General features: G+C 40.2%; 1 protein-coding gene across 1 annotated transcript in view; it reads right to left on the bottom strand.

Annotated features, from left to right (window-relative positions):
- The window catches only part of fam204a (family with sequence similarity 204 member A), a 130,104-nt gene extending 113,524 nt beyond the window's left edge, over positions 1-16,580 (bottom strand). Inside the window, exons 1-4 of the mRNA XM_051923515.1 lie at positions 16,074-16,580; positions 14,927-15,017; positions 10,335-10,380; positions 204-306 (exon numbers count right to left, since the gene is read on the bottom strand). Coding sequence (XP_051779475.1) covers positions 204-306; positions 10,335-10,380; positions 14,927-15,017; positions 16,074-16,280 — 447 coding nt within the window. The 5' untranslated portion in view covers positions 16,281-16,580. The remainder of the gene's footprint in view (positions 1-203; positions 307-10,334; positions 10,381-14,926; positions 15,018-16,073) is intronic.
- Positions 16,581-20,640: the final 4,060 nt, after the last annotated feature.

The following is a 20,640-nucleotide window of genomic DNA, read 5'->3' as shown; positions in this document are numbered from 1 at the left end:
AACACTATAAAAAAAATTAACTGCACAATTCACAATACTCACTGGGTTTGACTTCAGAAATGTGAAAAGGAGGAAAACAACAAGACGTACAAATAGTTTTTTAGTCAGTCAAGAACTGAATGAGGAGCCAAAGAACGTCCATCATGATAAAATCCAAATACATTTCTTCTTTTGAATAAAAGAAAAAGATAAATGCTATTCACCTCGTGAAGAGACTTGCTGGAAGCTAAATTCTCAAAACGATCATTTACCCCAAAGTACTGTTGTAACTCATTCCAGTGGGTTTCACAATCGGCCTGGTATTTACTGAAAAAAAAAAAAAAATATATATGTTTAAAATGGCCACTTTTGTCAGAGTTTGCAGAGTCAGGAGGAAAGTTAGAAGAGGTACTCAGCTACAGGTGAAAGTGAAGCCAAGCACTTCTGAAGGCAAAAATTGGGAAGCAAAACAGTGTATGCTTTGGAACTGGACAAGTGAATTAGCCATTCCACTGGCAAATAAAGTAAATGCAGTCTACAGGTAGGCCCAGTTACATAGTCGGAGATATTGGCTCAGTTAATCTACTTGAAGTAATGTTTTAAATCAATCTATGTCTTTGTTTGAAGCAAGATTTTAAGGTTCTTTTGTGTGATTTTATTTCATGAGGCAACATCTGACAGAAAAAAAAACTTTCTATTGTACACATCTATAAAGAAAGTGAAGGCTAACATTTATTTTTCCCCCAATTGCTGTGATATTTTGACATTTGTTCATATACAGTGGGAAAAATAAGTATTTGATCCCCTGCTGAATTTGTAAGTTTGCTCACTTACAAAGAAATGAACAGCCGCTGATTTTTATGGTAGTTTCATTTTAATAAAGAGAGGCAGAATAAAAACCAAAAATCCAGAAAAAACATATCACATTAAAGTTATAAATTGATTTGCATGTCATTGAGTGAAATAAGTAGTTGATCCCTACAACCCAGCCACATTTCTGGCTCCCACTGATTGTTGATTACACTCAATCAATTCCAGATATTCCTGATCTAAACTCATGATTTGTATAAAGCACACCTGTCCACAGACTCAATTCTTCCATTCCAACCTCTCCACCACCATGGGCAAGACCAAAGAGGTGTCAAAGGATGTCAGGGACAAGACCTGCACAAGGCAGAATGGGCTAAAAGAACATCAGCAAGAAGCTTGTTCAGAAGGTGACAACTGTTGCTGCGATTATTCGGAAAAGGAAGAAATATAAATTGACCATCAATCACCCTTGGTCTGGAGCTCCATGCAAAATCTTGCCTCATGGAGGGGAGGATGACCATGGGAAGGGTACAGGTTCGTGATGGTTCACAGGCAAACTTAAGACAGGCCTGTACATGTGCCTTCTTGAGCAGGGGGACCTTGCGGGCGCTGCAAGATTTCAATCCATTACGGCTTAGTGCGTTACCAATGGTGTTCTTGGTGACTGTGGTAGTCGCAACTGCCTTCGGATCATTAACAAGCTCCTCCCATGTAGTTTTGGGCTGATCCCTTTCCTTTCTCATGATCATTCTCACCTTCATTTGAAAACGAACAGATCAGGTGTAAATTTATCTCCCTCCCCTCCTGATCTGACCCTAACTAACAGCGCCAGCATAAATTCACAGCCGATCTGACGCTGTTCGTTTTCAAATAATATTGCATTAGTGCGATGATGTTTTCTGATTGGTACTATTCAGGTCATAAAATGATTTCTCCAAAATGTCACATATATTTGTCCCTTTCTTTTTTCCCCCCGGTACTGCATTGACATCGCACGCCAGCAGGCGTGAGCTTATTCAGTGTGAGCAGGAGCACGCAGGTGGCCAGTTGCTTGTGTTATAACAAGCTTGACCTGGTGGCGATTAACGCGCATTTACTGTGCAAGGCATGTATAGGGTCCACTGTGAAAAGAAGAGTGTTTATGGTTCATCTTGCAGAGGAACTTTCTTTCCTCTGCATGTCCTAGAGTACAAAAGAAACACCACCATGCACGCGATCACTGATTACAAGCACAAGAAGGCATGCAAATTAATATGAATAATATTGCATCTGTGCCACAATGTTTTCCGAAATGTACTATACAGGTCATAAAATGAATAATTCCAAATATAATACATAGTAGTCCCCTGCGAAGAAGCAGTTCAGGGTTTGTGGCCTCAGTTGTTTGCGGATTTTTCTTTAGAACCTAACTAATAATTGTTAGCGGAAACCGCAAATATCCTCCGCAATTTTTATGGCTTTTTTTGTGGCAATACTGTACTGTAGAGAGAAAAGGAAGCAACCGTAGAGGAAAACGCGGCTTAGGATGGTGAAAGTAGCCAATCCGAGAGTGTTGTACTCTACTAGAATTTGAAACTGCAACTCCCAGCAGTGGCTCTGATTGGTCTTCTGCTGAGAGTGCAGGGGCTGTTGGGGTCAAAGGGTGTCAGTGCGGCATTTAAAAAGGGGGCAGGTGACCAAAAGCAAAAAAAAAAAAAAAAAAAAAGTTTTTTGTAATTTGTGTTTCAAGTTCCTGTCTCTCTGCCTGCCTTCTGTTGGGTTACTTGTACTTATTCGTTTTGTCCTGGATCGTTTTGTGGTTGGGGTCTGGATTGTCTGCCGTCTTGTCTGTGTACATGAGGACTGTAAGTGGATTCATTGTCATCCTGTGGAGAAAGGAGCGCTCCTGAACCCGTCCACCTGTCTTCAACATTTCAGGAACTACCGGTAGGACTGCCTTAACATTCCCATTCAACATGCGGATCTCTGGACTATCTATCTTCATCATTACATTTCATCCATTGCTGTTTTTCATGGACTTTACTTTGTGCGTTTTGTTGGTGCTTTGTTGTACTTAATGTATAATCACCGTAAGGGGAACAGGGGTGGTATTCTTGTTTTCATTTGTTTTCATTACATTCTTTATTTGCTGTATGATTACTGGTTTGCTTTGTTTTTGTCTCTGTTTGCAAGTGCGTGCGGGTCGGGCCAAGGCTAGGTGCATCCCTGGAATCTCCACCATAAAAATAAATAAATCACCGTCTTCTCAACAGTGTGAATCTTAGCAGCACTGGACCACTACAGCGTTATTCATTTCTCCTTTCTGCCGATTGACTGCTGCCATGTGATGCATCTCCAGCAGAGTGTTCTCTTGTTTTCTGTTTTGTTCTTCTTAATCCTTAAACTGCAGCAACCAACTATAGTCGTTTCCCAGTGCCATTTGCCAGCACATAGGAGCCGCATATATTCGGCGACATACATTCATTGAATGCCACAACCGGCTATTGTCAGTTCCCAGTGCAATTTACCAGCACACCGGAGCTGATCAGTCAGTGCCATACATTCGTTGAGCAGCCAGCTCATGACCACTGCCAGCCCCTGCAGCACTGAAGCCTCACTGTCTCTGGGATTGAACCGCTGCACTAGATAGCCTGCCAGCGTCAGTGTTTGTGTGCAGCCAGTTCAAGCGCAGTTGGCTCAGTAATTTACTGAATTTCATCAATGGTGTCAGTTGCACCTTGTACATATAATAATAGGTTGTTGCAGTAGTTTTTTTTTTTTCGTTTTTACGGTACATTGGCAGTGTGTAAAATGATCAGTGTTGCAGTAATTGTGAAACTCTTTGCAAGGAAAAAAATGTGTTCCATTAAAATTTTACTTTTTCTTTGTAAATTATGATGTTTACTTAAAAAGTGCAGCAAAAAAGTATTTGGCGTACAGGGATGCATTAACCCCCAAGTATGTTGCAGTTTAAGGGTTAAAGCCCCAAGATGCCGCCGAAAAGCCCTGCACCTTCTAAGGCTTCTGGCAATGAAAACACGCTTACATGAATTACAGTACATATAGCAGTAACGTCAGTATTTTACATTCTAGCACTGCGGGTGACATATCAGTACAGTACTGTACAGTATATGGCAGGGGTCGGCAACCCGCGGCTCTGGAGCCACATGCGGCTCTTCAGCCTCCTTGCAGTGGCTCCCTTTGGCCTTGACAAAAAAATAAAAACCATGAAAATGAATGATGGCAATTTCTTAATTTAATTTGTATATATATATATATATATGTTTATTTACATTACAAAAAATGTAACGTTGAAAGACATTTTCAAAACAAGCTCTCAGCATTCACTGAAAATAAGCGAAAAGATAAGCGAAAGAGAGCAATTTCGGAACTGCAACGGAAAGCTGAACAGAGCAAACATACTTTCAAAAAGTGGATCACTTCTACACAGTCAACTACAGCCGCTAGTTTTGTGGCAGCTCAAGAGATCGTAAGGAGGGGTAAGCCGTTCACAGACTGAGAATACATGAAAGAATCGTTCATAAAAATATCAGAGCATCTATTCTCCGACTTTAAAAACAAACGGGAAATTGTTCAGAAAATGCAAGCTGCATTTAGAGAAAGATTCAGTGAGTTCAGAAAGAAAAAAAACACTCTCTCCTTCCCTGTCACACCCCTGGACATCGACCCATCCCTGCTGAACACATCCGCATTCACAGGAGTAAGTAAGCCCGATCTAGAAATTGAACTGGACGACATAGCAGATAAAGATTAATGGGTGTCCAAGTTCAAATGCCTGACAGCGGATCTTGAAGAAGTCACCCGTCAGAAGGCTACTCTCGCTAAAGAGCACAAATGGAGTGATATTTAAAACCTCCCCAAACCCGACAAATTTGTTTTCGACACATGGAGTGCCCTTCCCGAAACGTATATGAACATGAAAAAATATGCATTTGGAGTCCTGTCCATCTTTGGCTCAACATACTTAAGTGAGCAAGTTTTCTCAAGCATGAACTTCATAAAGTGCAAATATCGCTCCCGCCTCACACATGAGAGCCTGCAGTCCTGTGTGAAGGTCAAAGTCACATTGTACAGCCCCGACATAGAGATGATCAGCAGCGAACTTCAGAAACAGAAGTCACTTTAAACAGGTGACAACAATAGCATTTAATAAGCTATTATTTTTCAGAAAAACAAAACACATTCATTTCGGACCCGGAGCTGATGTAGGTTTTTTTGTATGTTCAGGTGATTCAGCACACTGAAATGGAATTTTATGTTTACTTTTTTAAAGCTGCTAAGCTACAGCTAAATGTTTTATTTATATTAAAGTGGGCTAGTTTTTATTTTAATTTTACACAGGTATAGGAAGGACCCAAATAGGCCTGCATAGTTCACTTTAATTTATTTCAAAGTAGCCCTACACATGCACACTGCACTTCTGTTTGTTGTATTCCGTGGTTGTAACATGTAAAATCTTAAAAAAGATTAAAACTTTTAAAAGTTTATCAGCTGTGTTATGTTTTGCGGCTCCAGACTATTTTTCTTTGGAGGAAGAGGGGGCAAAATGGCTCTTTTCATAGTGAAGGTTGCAGACCCCTGGTATATGGGTTTACCTTTACATTTTTTTTTAGGTAATGTATTAAGCTGAGGTTGAAATTAAATTAAAGTGTTTTGGGGACATATTTAGGGTTTAAACTATAAGAATAGGCATTTTTTTTAACAACATCCATAATTCGCGGTTTTTCACAATTCGTGGGTGCTCTAGGAACATAACCCCTGTGAATTTCAGGGGTGTACTGTATTCCTATGTCTCTGTTTTTTGTTAGCTTTGACATCATGGACCATAAGGCGTATACTAATTCAGTGTAAGCAGGAACACTCAATAAAATTGAACTAAAAAAATCAAGTGACAATGGGATACGAAGAAGGCAGATTCACCATCATTTGTGTCAGCTTTTATCCATCCAGATCAGAGAATTTCCAGTGCCATTGTCTCAAAACACCACTCACATCTACAGTTATTCCAGGTTTCTGATAAAAAGTAACAGCGTCAGATCCCTTTTAGGAGAGGGGGGGATGGTAGCATGTATTGCGATCGTGACTGAGAAAATAAAAGTGAAAAAAAAAAATGCTAACTTTTACAAGTACTATAAATTCTACACAGGCTGTTACAGACGCAAATCAAATGTTTTTATTGTACGTATAATATTAACAATAAGAGCAGCTCACTACTCAAAACAGTAAATATACAAGACAGTCAGGATCAAACCGGGGATTCTTGATTACAAGTTAGCAATTCTTACCGTTGCATCACCCTTGAACCTTTTGTGAAAGTGTTTATTTGATCTTTGGACTTCAGGCTTTACACATTATATAGTTCATGCCTACATTTTGTCATTTATTACTAAAATATGAAAAACTAACGATGTGTTTACACAGATTATTGTAGAAACAGAACACACATGAAATGCATGTGTTCCAAATAGCAATCAATCATTTCCAATCTAAAACTCCAGCACTTCACTCCCAGATAATCGAGGCTGGAACTGGGAGAACTTTGTGTCCGTTCTGCAGCGGTGGGGGAATGGCATGGTAGGCTGCTTGCTGCTTGTCTTGATCAGCACATTTACAAGACAAAAGACGCTGACGGAGAGGTGCGAAGGGATTTAAGGTGGCCCAGATTTCTGTAGGTTTTGGTAACTCTAGTGTTAAAATTCAGCAGGGGATCAAAACTTATTTCCCCCACTGTATACTATAAGAACATTTTGCTAATTTTACAAGGCTGCGCTTGAGTCCTAATTTGAGATCCTCAGGTGGTTCGTCATGTGGTGGGTGTGGCCATGTGCAGTACTGCATGCTCCAAACTTCTCTTTCCTCACTCTCTCTTTAATATGACATGGAATATATAATAATAGCCAACGCCCGCCGTAGCATACGGCGGTGTAAGAATAGGAACAGAAAACGGTGAGAAAGGAATTCAGAAATCAAGAAGAAATAAATACTTCTTGAAAGACGCAGTGTGCATGTAGAATTTCCGGCTAAGCAGGATTACATGTGAAAGTGATAAATAAATCAGGCTTTCCGAATTTACGTACTATGGCCATGGCATCCTGATAGTTTTGTTGCATGTATCTTGGACTTCCTGGAAATGTGGACGGTAATATGATCATTTTGCCTACACGCACGTTGTTATTTTCAGCGTTTGCTTGCAGTGCGTCTGAAAAGTCCTTTGTATTGTTCCACGCGCAGATCTTGTTGATGTAATCTGAGATAGTTGAGATGCGCACCCTCTGTTTTAACATACGCATCTACGATGTACTGTTGGAATAGTTTGCAGCTGGAGTGCAAAATACTAAATGTATTCCTCATTTCTAATCTGTACGTGTAAAATTGGCATTGAGTAAGCCTTATTCACTTGCCGGTTCTTTTATCGAGAACATGTTGTAAATCTTTGTGCCAGCCAATGTCTCTGTAAGGGAATAAAAGTGGGTAAACCACAGGATCGCAATTCATATTGAGCGTGGAAATCTGTTTACAGGAGTTTCCTATGGGATAGATGCAAATGTCCCTTTCGGCAGGCGGTTCACCGTCTTCTCAGACGAAAATCGCTGCAACATCGGTGTGACATGTCGAGGCGTTGTATCGTTGTAATACCTGCCTAGGGTTTTCCTTGAAAACCATTCGCACAGATGCTGTTGGATTAGACTGAGCGATTTCATGCATGTGTTTGTATGATTTAGCGAAGGGGTTGATGGTTCTGAGAATGGAATCTAGCTGGAGAAGTACATTTTCGCTGCATACAGAGTTTGCTTTATTTTGTAAGCGCACTTCAGTAGCTTGCGCTGTATCAAAAACATACAACTGTCCATATCCTGGAGAGGTAGAAGTGTTAGCATATAGTGGAGAGATTTGGTGATAAATGTGCCCATGTATTTTAAAACCGTATGGTCCGTGGCCAGGAGGTTGAGTTATCTGTGCACTCATGGAAGCAAACGCTAGAGAAGAGTTGTATTCTCGAATGTGTTCACGATAATTTTTAGCTTCTTATGTTTGCTGTGTAAGAAGCTGTTGTAAAGACACAGGTGGCTCCCACAAAGGTGGTAAAGCTACTTTACCATTGTGGCAGCACCTCGAGTACTTGTTGAATGTATTATGCTCAACAGACCAGTATAGTGCATGACATGGAAGAGGACGAATAGGAATCGAGAAATGCCATGTCGGCTGCGTGTGGGTGGGACCGGTTTTGAAGTGGAAGCAGGACGAACCAGAAAAGAAATATATATAAAAGAAATAATATATTGACTATACTTCCATAGAAGGCTGGTGTCTTTCAACATCTGCAATAAGATGCTGCAGATGTCCTATCAGACGGTTGTGGCAAGCGCCCTCTTCTTCGCAGTGGTGTGCTGGAGAGGCAGCATAAAGAAGAGGGACACCTCACGCCTGGACAAACTGGTGAGGAAGGCAGGCTCGATTGTAGGCACGGAGCTGAACAGTTTGACATTCATGGCAGAGCGACGGGCGCTGAGCAGGCTCCTGTCAATCATGGAGAATCCACTGCATCCACTAAACAGTATCATCTCCAGACAGAGGAGCAGCTTCAGCGACAGATTGCCGTCACTGTCCTGTTCCACTGACAGACTGAGGAGATCGTTCTTCCCCCACACTATGCGACTCTTCAATTCCACCCGGGTGGGTAAACATTAACATTATACAAAGTTATTGTCTGTTATACCTGCATTTTTATCACTGTTTAATTTAATATCGTTTTTTATCAGTATGCTGCTGCTGGAGTATGTGAATTTCCCCTTGAGATTAATAAAGTATCTATCTGTAAATATCAAACACCAGGCTTACTCTCACCTGGACAAAGCTTAGAGCACTGTGAAGATTATGTTTTTTGATGTATCCAGTGCCTTCAATGCCATCTAGCCATCTCTGTTAAGGGGTAAGCTCAGAAATTGCAGGTTGACAAGCCTATGGTATCTTGGATATTGGACCATCTGTCAGGCAGACTGCAGTTTGTGAAATTCAAGGACTGTGTCTACAATACAGATGTGAGCCACACTGGCACACCACAAGGAACAGGCCCGTCTCCTATTGTCTTCACTTTGTACACCTCAGAGTATAAATATAACACCAGGCCATGTCACTTGCAGGAATTCTCAGCTGATTCTGTATTTATGGGGGGTATTGATAAAGGGAATGAGACAGAAAAGAGGAGTCAGGAGGAGGACTTTGTATCTTGGTGCAAAGAGAATAGTCTACATCTTAACATCAGCAATACCAAGGAACTGGTTATCAACTTTCATCGCACCAAAGAGCTTCTACTATTGGTCACTATTCAAGAAGAGGATATTGATGTGGTCCACAGGTTGGACTGGTCATAGAACACAGAGGAACTAAAGAAGAAAGGGCAGAGCAGGGCTCATTTTCCATAGGAGACTGCATGAGTTCCTTTAATATGGAAGGTGATAACCTTCACATCTTCTACAGCTTGGCCATAGTGAAAGAGGTAAATGAGAACCCGAAGGTCACCCTGGCTGAGCTCCAGAGAACCTGAGAGGGGAGAAACTTCCAGAAGGACAACCCCTACAAAAACACTCCACTAAATCTGGGTTTTATGGCATATCTAAAGGGCTTGCGGACCCTAGTGAGATACAATGGTCTGATCAAACCTAGGCTGAACTGCCTGGTCTACATTCTAAGTGTCACGTCTGGTGGAAACCAGGCATCACTCATCACTACACAATATAATTTTAATGGTGAAGCATGCTGGTGGCAGCATCATGCTGTGGGGTTGTTTAACAGTGGCAGGGGCTGGCAGACTAGACAGGGTCCAGGGAAAGCTGAACAGAGCAAAGTACAGAGATGTCCTTAATGAAAACCTGATCCAGAGGGCTCTGGAACTCAAACTGAGCTAAAGACTCACCTTTCAACAGAACAATGACCCTAAACCCAAAGCAAAGACAACATAAGAATGCGTTAGGGACAACTCTATAAATTCCCCCCCCGTTCCCCCCCCCCCCCAAAAGTGTCCCACCCATAGCCATGAATTGAACCCAATCGAACATCTCTGGTAAGACCTGATAACACCTGTCCACTGACAGCCTCCAGTCAAGCTGAAAGAGCGCGAGAGGATGTGCAGTGAAAAATAGCAGAAAACCTCAGGATTGTGGAGACTGTATTGTGCCATACCCATGAAAACTTCAGGCCATAATTGATGCCAAAGATGCCTTAACAAAACACAGTAAAGGGTCTCAATAATTGGGTTAATGTCATATTTTAGTTTATTATTATTTATTTTTTTCTCTTTGCCATTCTGGAGTATTGAATGTGGTTTGATCAGGAGGGAAAAAAAGGAATTGAAATAATTTTAGCATAAGGCTGCAACATAACAAAATGTGCAAAAAAAAGGGGGGGGGGTCTAAATACTTTCTGAAGATACTTTATATCTAAGGTATGGGTGTTAGAAAATACATTATATATATTAGAGAGCCTTCCCTGAATTAGCAAATATATACTTAAGAACACAACATTCGAGTAGACAAGCTGATCTGTACCTGTTATCTGGTGTTTGATTCTGTACTTCTGGGCAGGCCTCAATTTCTAAAATAAGAGAACAAGAAGAATAAAGTAAAATAAACATTCACAAGTATACTTCTAACATAGTGCAGCCCTTGAAATTCTTAAAGCACCTTAGCACTATAATGGGCAAATAACTTCCTCTTTCATTATCTAAGAGACCACTACTTACTCCTTTTCATTTTACCAATACTGGCTGTGTTTTAACAACTGTAAAAGCTGTTGCTAAACACTCAAAATGATGCAGATCTGAAATGAAACTCAGTGTAATACAAACCCGTGATGTTAACCTCCTTAGCATTAGTCCCAAGCATCACTCGGGCTACTGTATAGACCCGTCTTACGTAAGTGTTAGATCTCGAGGATTACTCGGGCTGTAAAAATGGTAACAGCGTTATAATAATAATAATAATTCATTACATTTATATAGCGCTTTAGTGTCGAATGTTGCTCAGGTAACGATACAGGCGTGTCTTGTGTAAGCGACAGGCCCAAGTATTACCCGGGCAACAGTGCAGACACGTCTTCTCCTAGCCTGATAAAAGGCATCTCGTAAGAAACGTTTTTCAGCAGCCAAGGTGTTACACACTTTTGATGGTGATACAAGCAGTGAAGAGAATCTGTCTTCAGACGGTGGAATTGATACAGACAGTGAAATCAAAAGTGATTCTGATGAATCAGAAAGTCACGCTCGTATCAAATCGCACATGTGCAGTGTGCTGTGCAAAAGCTGATCAATCTGAAAAGAAACTCCGAAAGGAATCATAATACTATTGTCCTGACTGTGACGGTGGATTCTGTATTTCACAGTGCTTCAAGATAAACCACACAAAGGACACATTTTGACGGTATATATAGTATTCGCATAGTATTATTTTTATTATTAGTATCATTATTATACTTTCTACACTTCTGACTTTGTACTTTAAGTGTTTTTCTCGTGATTCAGTAGAAAGATATGATTTAATAAATATGTCATTTTTAAGTGAAAAAAATTCAATTCTTTTTATATGGTTTTTCGTGAAAAAATTGGAACACTAAGGAGGTTAAACACTTTAATACAAGCTGCCTGCGCTTCAAACAATGTTATAAAAGTTAAACTATCATCTTGAAAATCTACAGTATACACAAGGAAGCATAATCCTAAATTTCATCTCAAGTTAAATGGAACCTTCCCTTTACAAACCGTTAATGGGCAAATGACATGTGGGCATCTACTGCTAGAGTTATTCTACTGTAAATTCAAAGATGTTAATATAACACTCATCACCACCAGCTAATTTCAAGCAAGTATTTACTGTTTCTCCAACTTGCATGTCAGAAATGTGGACTACACAAAACAACAACAACACTTATTTATATAGCACATTTTCATAGAAACAATGTAGCTCAAAGTGTTTTACATGATGAAAAAATAGAAAAAAGACTAAATAAATAATTAAAATTAGGGAACACTAATTAACATAGATAAAAGTAAGGTTCGATGACCAGGGAGGACAGGAAAAAAAAAACTCCAGACAGCTGGAGAACAAAATAAAATCTGCAGGGGTTCTAGGCCACAAGACCACCCAGCTAGGCATTCTACCTAACATAAATGACCTCAATCAGAACACTGATCTGCCAAATGTTTTTTTTTCTCTCCTGGAAATGAAGTGGCAAATTGACTGCAACGATAGAGCAGTGAGCCGATAAGCCTGTAGAAATGCTGAAGTTGGCCAACTCTTTGTGATTACTTAGGTGTGTTTCACTGCATTCATTAGTAGAAACATAAGATACCCCAACTTGCTTAATTCCTTTAGAGTCTGTAGTTGCCATTGTTCAACAGGAGGACAAAAGCTGTGTCAATGAAAGTCAAAGGAGCCATTATGAGGTTGGTAAACAACAACACAACTATTAAGAGACAGCGGTAAAACCGTAGCATTACCTAAATCAACTTAGTGGAATATCATTAAGAAGAAAGAACAAAGCATTGAAAAGCCCCAAACACCTGTCTGACAGATCAGAGACAGTTTTCAGGAGGCACATGTGTGTGTGTGTCAAAGACAACTATCTGCAGAAGACTTCATGCCACACTGCAAACAGGATGGCCAGATTACAGTTTGTGAAAAGGGACTTCAAAAAGCCTGCAGCATTCTGGGAAAAGGTCTTGTGGACAGACGAGACAAAGATGAACCCGATCAGAGTGATGGCAAGAGCAAAGTGTGGAGATGAAAAGGAACTTCCCGAGATCCAAAGCAGACCACCTCATCTGTTAAACACGGTGATGGGGGTGTTATGGGGATACTGGCACATTTCATTGATGATGGAAATGCTAGTGTGTATAACCAGCTGATCTGCTTGAGTTCCGGTAAATGCCTCGATAGTTATTCATTCTACAACAAGATAAGTATCCCAAACATACTACTATGGCAATGCAGGAGTTTGTCAAAGCTAAAAAATGGAAAATTCTTGAATTGCCAAGCCAATTACCCAAATCCAATTGAGCAGGCCTTTCATATGCTGAAGAGAAAACATACGGGCCCAAGTCCCCAAAAACAATCAGGAACTGAATATGACTGCATTAGAGGCTTGGCACAGCATCACCAGAGAAGACCCTCAGCAATTGGTGATGTCTATGAATTGCAGACTTCAAGCAGTCATTGCACGTAAGGGACATGCGACAAAGTCCTAAATGTGACAACTTCTTTAATAGACCTGCAATTGCTGTGTCCCAAACATTATGCTGCCCTGAAATGGAGGTTCAATGAAGCAAAAGGAAAAATTAATGTAAATTCCCTTAAAAGAAAGTCTGCAATGTCCACTTTAAAATTACAATTCAAACATTTCAGACGTTATTAAATTGTGAGCAGTGCAGGCAATCAAGGAAATTGTGTCTTTGTCCTAAACATTATGGAAGGCACTAATATATATATATATATATTATATAATAATAATAATTTGTTTACATGTTACATCTAAAAGGCACAAATTAGTGTTGAATGAGCACTGCAGCTATGCCTGTCATGGAGGCATGAGAAAAAGCTACATTAATCAAAAGTGGAAAAAAGAAACAGCATTTTTAAATGATATGCAACACAAAAAATGGACACAGCTTTAATTCTTAAAAACTGAAATAATGATAATGAAAATAATGATGGTTAAATAGGATTTAGAGTTGTCACGATTTTCACCCAACTCCCTCAAATATATGAAGTTTGCACATGGACAAATCCAAGGTGTCCCAGTGTAGGCATACAGTGTAGTTACATTCAACTATAACTCAGTGCCCCGTGAAAATACTGATTTAAAACTGTTCCAAATGAGGTAATACATAGTTCTCTAATGGGTAATAACTGTTTGGATGGTTTCCCAAGTGTTACTCAAGGTACACATCAACATCTCAAATTCACTTGTTTTCCCCCATTGAAACGCATTGGGCAAAACTGATGTTGAGTGTTACTCAATGTTCCTTAACTTCTATGTGTGGAAACCACTTGTATCACATGTGAAATGATGGATTCTAACAGAATTCTACTGTGTAGATCAGATTCCACTAGATTAACCAGCCGTAACACTTGTTATCACTTGGAGTGTTTTTCAGCTCTTGAAACGAGCATGCACAGGACGCCCACCCAGGTCTTGCCTCAGCCTTGCACCCAATCCTTAATTCAAATGGATTAAGTACATATGTAATACTTTCTTCAAAAGTAGGCCCACGCCCCCACCCCATAACATATATCTAGATACCAATTAAGAAATGAATAGATACTAGACTACCTAATGAATAGAAAGGGGCAATTACTGTAATGGGACACTGGTTACCACTGTTGCCTCACGGATCAAGCTTATCCTCATATCTGTCCAAGTTCTCCTAAAGCACTCCAGCATTTTTGACATCATAAAGTCATGTGTGTTATGTTGATCGATGCCTCCAATTTAAACCTGTATAAGAAGATCCATCCATCCATCCATCCATTTTCCAACCCACTGAATCCGAACACAGGGTCACGGGGGTCTGCTGGAGCCAATCCCAGCCAACACAGGGCACAAGGCAGGAACCAATCCCTGGCAGGGTGCCAGCCCACCGCAGGACACACACACCAAGCACACACTAGGGCCAATTTAGAATCGCCAATCCACCTAACCTACAAGTCTGGACTGTGGGAGGAAACCCACGCAGGGAGGACCCGGGAAGCAAACCCGGGTCTCCTAGCTGCGAGGCAGCAGCGCTACCACTGCGCCACCATGCCGCCCCTTGTATAGGAAGATGTGTGCATTAATATAGCCTGGCCTGGCCTCGCCTATGATGATCTTGATGCCATGAAGGGCTGGATCCAACTTTGTACCTTATACTTCTAGAATAGCCTAAAGCTCCCTGAAATCCTTTAGTAGTTTCAGGAAATGAATGGATATAGCTGTACCTATCCAAGATTTGTAATTTTTTAATTTTTTTTTAATTTTTATTTAACACATTCATTTGGAAACTTTTTGCTAATTTTAATAAAGGAAGTACACACTGCTATTAAATAGAAGTTGAAGAAGATTTTCATAGGGGGGGGGGGATTGCATTATGAAGACATTAAAGCACTACCTTTCCGGTGACGATTTCGTCGTCTTCTCTTGCTTTTAACTGAGTTCAAGGCACTCATTTCAGACTTTTTTGTCTGTAACTCTTTGAACTTCTGTAATAAAATAAAAATAAAATGATTATAAATATTATTTTGTTAGTACAAAAACTCTTATTTACTCAAGATTGTATTAGGGTAGAACAGTGATTAATGATACCTAGCAAACCCACATGAAGGTGTAAAAGCTTTAGTTAAGTACAGTCCTTTTCCCAGGGAGAATTTTCCACATTTTCCCTGTATCCACCAGTCTTTTTTATCCCCCAGGTACTCTAATTTTCTCCCCATCCCAAACACATTTGGCAGCTGTAAATTAGTCCAGCATGACTGTGCATTCATAAATATGCACTAAAATGAGGACAGATTCCTGTTTTGTGCCCATTGCTGTATGGGATGCCATTGGTTTCCTTAAAGATGTAATGATTCTAGTACACAACTTTTCAGATTTATCTCGTACATATGAATAAAAAGCTGTATCCATCTATTTCCAAATATCTTCTCAATACATTAGCCAACCACAGCAGAACGAAGTAACACTGTGCAGGAATAATTAGCAAATTCATATGCACCAAGCCAAATTTCTGTCTCCGAACCACCTAATAGCAAGTCTTTGAAGGGTGGGAGAATCAGCTCAAAATACTGTATACGAAACCCATCAACGAGACACCAGAGTACAAGCACAAGCGCTCTAAGAGAAGCAACACAAACAACAGCCTTATATAAAGCTGCCCCGTGCACTATTTAGATATGGCAAAAATAAAAATGGGGATCATGCTGCAACACTGCACATTTGGCACAAAAAGGCACAGTTGTTATCCGTAACCGTCGATCTCTGTTTAGTATAGTGCCAGTCTCAAACTGCACACACTCAGAATATTTACCAAGCATGTGACGTTTATACATAACATTACAGCCTGTTTCAGACACACAGACAGACGGACAACAATCACTAAGCCACACTTCAAGGATGTCACCTTAAATTCCCTCATTAGAATTATGATCAATCACTTGTTTGTGCTGTTCAACTTTCTAGCTTCAGTAGGCAGCGCCTGCTCCTACCATTTCTTCTCTGTAACGTTAGCACTTCATCGACATTACCACCGAGGCACTTACTTGCCACATGTCGAGCGGGACGCCCCGTGGGCAGCACTCATCTAACGGTTCGCCGGACTCCTCCTGATCCTGTCTTGTGGCCGTCCTAGTTAGATCTGCGACGGCTTTGCCTTCACCTTCTGCACCGGCGCTTTCCTCGGCTGCCTCCTCCGAGCTGAGGTCTGACTCGGATGCTTCAAGACCGGGTGGAAGCAAACCGCTGTACATCGTCAATCCAGATGACAAAAAAATTAAAAGAAGATTCGTTTGTGAACAGAAGTGTGCCGACTCAATCCCTTACTGCAGTCTGTATGTTGCTCAATATTAAAAATATTAAACATACAGAAATCTTCAAACAGATTTTTTTTAACATGTCTTCATTTAAACTCTTGTAACCACTATTATACCCAGGGAAGAGTGGTCGACTTTCTAAAAAAACTGGACGCTTCTCAAACTTTCTCAGAAGTCAGAAATCAGCAAATAAAAACCTAAACTCATGAAACGCCGAATCGTGGGTTTACTTCCGGATCATTGTCACATGACCAATACTTAACATCACTTTGATTGGCCAAGTCATTCGGAACTCCGCCTCTTATTTTCGTTTCCGTGGAAACCGCTTGAAATGGCTGCGCTGTAAAAGCTGGCCAAAAGGATGGCGGTGTGGAGAAACTTTTCTAATTTAAATTTAAGTACTGAAGTTTAAGACCTCAGTTACGGCGAATAGTTACAGAACAAAACTGACGTTCAGCGGACCGTATGCTTAATGTGATGGTTACGAATTTGCATCGGAGCTTTTCGATATTTCTGATTAGTATACAACAAAGGATGCCACATTTAAATGTGGTTATAGCGTTGTTGTTTCGTTTTTATATGTAGCCTAATATGACTACAAATAATATCTAATCTAATTATCACACATTTAATCTAATTAAATTTAATAAAATATCTAATCTAATTATGACAAAATGATGTTGTTTTTTATTTTAAGGACTGCAGTTAAACTAAGGTAAGATTGTAGCTAATTAACATTTATTTCTATACAACATTTTCATACAAAGCAGTGTTGGTGTAACAGACAAGAATCTAATTACAGTAGGTCTGCACCATGAATCTTTATTGAGTCCTTACCTCTTTGATTTGGTTATGGATATGCAGACTCGTGGGAATCCCATTCTTGCATGTTTTTTGCTGATGACAAGGTTTTGTGTAGCACCAGTAAAGAGGAAGTTGCGAGAATGGAGAACGGCTTTGGAAGACAGGAGTGAAGATGAAGATGAAGAAGATGGTGGAATACATGAGGTTTAATGATGGTCAGAATTCAGAAGTTAGACTGCATGGAGAGCTACTGAAAAGAGTGGATACATTTAAATATATAGGGTCAGTGATAGATAGATAGATAGATAGATAGATAGATAGATAGATAGATAGATACTTAGCCCAGGATGGAAAATTGCTGTAGATGCAAAGATAACCCACAGGGTGCAGTGTGGGATGAATAACTGGAAGAAGGTATCAGGAGTATCATGTGATCAAATAATTAAGGCAAAGGTTAAAGGTGAGATTTTTAAGACAGTTGTAAGACCAGCAGTGATGTATGGAGCTGAGACATGGGCAGCACACGGAGCAGAGGAGAAAAAGTTAGATGTGACAGATAGGAGAATGTTGAGAAGGATGTTTGGCATTAATAAGTTTTTGGTTTCAACCAGTTTCACGATCATAAAGTAATGTTCTGTCAAATTGATCTCATTGTTTGATTAGCTGGTCTTGTTTTGTCTGTTTTTCTGCATTCCAGAAAGTTGAGAAATGTGAGATATAAATTTATAATAAACTAGCCGTCCCCAGTGGCTCCACCCGTGTAGTAGTGAAACAGGACAAGCTTTAAAAATCAATACAAAAAAAATAAAAAATGTATTTCTGGCCTAGCAGAATATAGGTACACGCCAACGGCAAACTTTGCCACTATATCTGATCATGTTCAGCTCTTATGGGAGAGCGTCCCACATGTGGGGAGAAGAGCACGGGGCCGTGATATCTCTGCTAATCAGCCTCTACCCTCTAAAACACACGTAGCTCTGACCGCTCTCTCAAAAACGTCAAACGTTACTCCTTAACAATCTGTAGATGATGTCTGTTGAACAAACAGGTATTGCTAGCTAAGCAGAAGCAAGGTGCACTCCAACACGTGGCGAGAGATAGAGCGATTTCAACGGAGGCTGGCGCGTGAGTGATGATGGCCCCACCTGGCTCCCTACTCCTAAAGGTCCTGCCTCCCCATCTCCTCGGCCCACTGCCTCTCCCTTGGATTTGCGCAAATAAATTGGTACCGCAAGCGAACTATGATACTTACCATGATGAGAGAAGTCGCAAAATCAACCGGAATGTTCAAATAAATTATAGAAAAAAACCTGATCTAAATCCATTAAGTAGTTCTCTTGTGAAAAGCAGACACACTGACAGACAGAGTTGGATTTTAGATAGATAGATAGATAGATAGATAGATAGATAGATAGATAGATAGATAGATAGATAGATAGATAGATAGATAGATAGATAGATAGATAGATGCAGAAATGTTTCTGTTTTACTAATAGTATTTAATTCTTTTATTTGCCTATTAATTGACCTTTTCTCCTCCCATAATTGTACTTTAATAATGATAATTAACATCAAGTATAGCGCAGACACCTTGGCAGTGGGACCATTAGGGACTTACGGTTAACCAAAACACTTGGGTCAAAAGAATGAAGATAACAATGAAAATCTTAGAAAATGAAGATGAAAAAATATTGAATTACCTCCATCAGGTATTACATTTTCCATAAGAAAATCAGCGCTAGATATGTAGAGAGATAATACTTTATTTGTCCCAAGGAGAAATTCAAACTTTACAGAAGCTCAAAGAAAATATAAGTATTGTAACAAACTACAACCCTTCAAGCACAAAAAAGAACTTCTGGCTTTGGTAATAAGAAGTCTGCTGCTTGTACGTTACCAGTCAAAAGGTATAGAAAAACTCAGTTTTTATGGAAATGCATAAAGTTTAATGTCTAAATGTTTCATGAAATCAAGGAATAGAATAAATAAACAATGGAAAATGAAAAAAAAAAAAGTCCAGGAGTTGTTAAGTATGCAAAATTTTGTTCAAATTTTGGATTCATCAAAGTAGCCAATTTTTGCTGATATAACAGCCAAACTGTGGTAACCCTTGTGATTCAGAATGCCAGTCACTCTGCGCAAGTCACCAGCTCTCAGACCATTACACTTCCTCCTCCATGTTTGACAGTTGGTGTCACACATCCTTTCACCAACTCGATGGCGTTCAAACACCCTGCGGGATGAACCCAAGATTTCAAATTTTGATTCATCAGTCCATAAGACTTTCTTCCTGTCTGTAGTAGTCCACAGCTGGTATTTCAAGGCCCTATTTTGTCCTTTAAGGCAGTGGTCCCCAACCATTTTGACAGCAAGGACCACTTTATTAGATGCAAATTTTTCCACGGGCCCGTCGGGTTGGGGGGGTCATGGGTGGCTTGGGGGTCAGTTTTATACACAATTTACATAACATTTCTATTATTATTAAGTTATTAAGCAGTTCGCATACATTTGCAACCCGAGATTTTTCTTCTTTTTTTGCATATAACAAAGACATATGCTTTACATTTGCCATTCCAACAGATTGCACATCACAAACATTAACACTGCTATCTTTTTTTGTGTCTACCATTTCTATAGGAGGGTGACAATGAGTTAAATTCCAATGGATGTTTTTCAAATGTTGACAAGCAATAAGCAAAAGGTATCACCGAAAATCACAGAAAACAAAAACAGTACAAGGAAAGTTCAAAGAAAGAGATTTTTTTTTTACAATGTTTCTGTTTGGGGGTCGTTGTGCAAATGTGCACAACTGAGCTGCGAGCACAGATCTAACTGCTCTGTGGATGATTCGTTCAAACATTTCAAGTCACTTCGTTGTAATGAAAGCATCTGCTGAATGTACTTCGTAGTAACACAATTTCTATAGACTCGTGTCATATGGGGAAACTGTCGGGACCATAAAAATACTTTGTTGTAATAATCTCTCACCTCGGTCTGTCTCCTCTCTCTGCGCCTCTCTCTCTCTCTCAAAGCCCCGCCTGCCAAGCATTCTGAAAAGTCTGAGTGAGTCTCCATTGCCGGCAGTTCTCTCGCGGCCCGGCTGTCAGACGGCTGCGGCCCGGTAGTGGGCCGCGGACTGGGGGTTGGGGACCCCTGCTTTAAGGGATGGCTTTTTTACTGCCACTCGCCCTGTCAAACCAGCAGCACAAAGTCTCCTCTTCAGAGTAGAAACTGAGACTTGCGTTTTTCAACCCGCACTGTTAAGCTGTGCTTGAAGCTGTTGTGCTGTGAGGCGCCCATCACACAAGTCGATGACCCTCAGAAACTTCTCTTCTGATTGGGCTGTGACTTTGGCTCTGCCAGATCTCTTCCTATCAGAGTTCCTTCCAGTTTCCAGTTGCCTTTGCATTCTGTAGGACACCACTGGACTCACTGACACTTTGAATATTTTTGCAATTTCTCTAAATGAAAGTCCTACACTTCTAAAGCTAAT

Source organism: Erpetoichthys calabaricus, chromosome 2, assembly GCF_900747795.2.
Source record: "Erpetoichthys calabaricus chromosome 2, fErpCal1.3, whole genome shotgun sequence".
In the NCBI taxonomy this organism is placed as follows: Eukaryota; Metazoa; Chordata; class Cladistia; order Polypteriformes; family Polypteridae; genus Erpetoichthys; species Erpetoichthys calabaricus.
The sequence above is the reverse complement of the archived record's forward strand: the minus strand, read 5'-3'. Positions and strand labels throughout refer to the sequence as shown.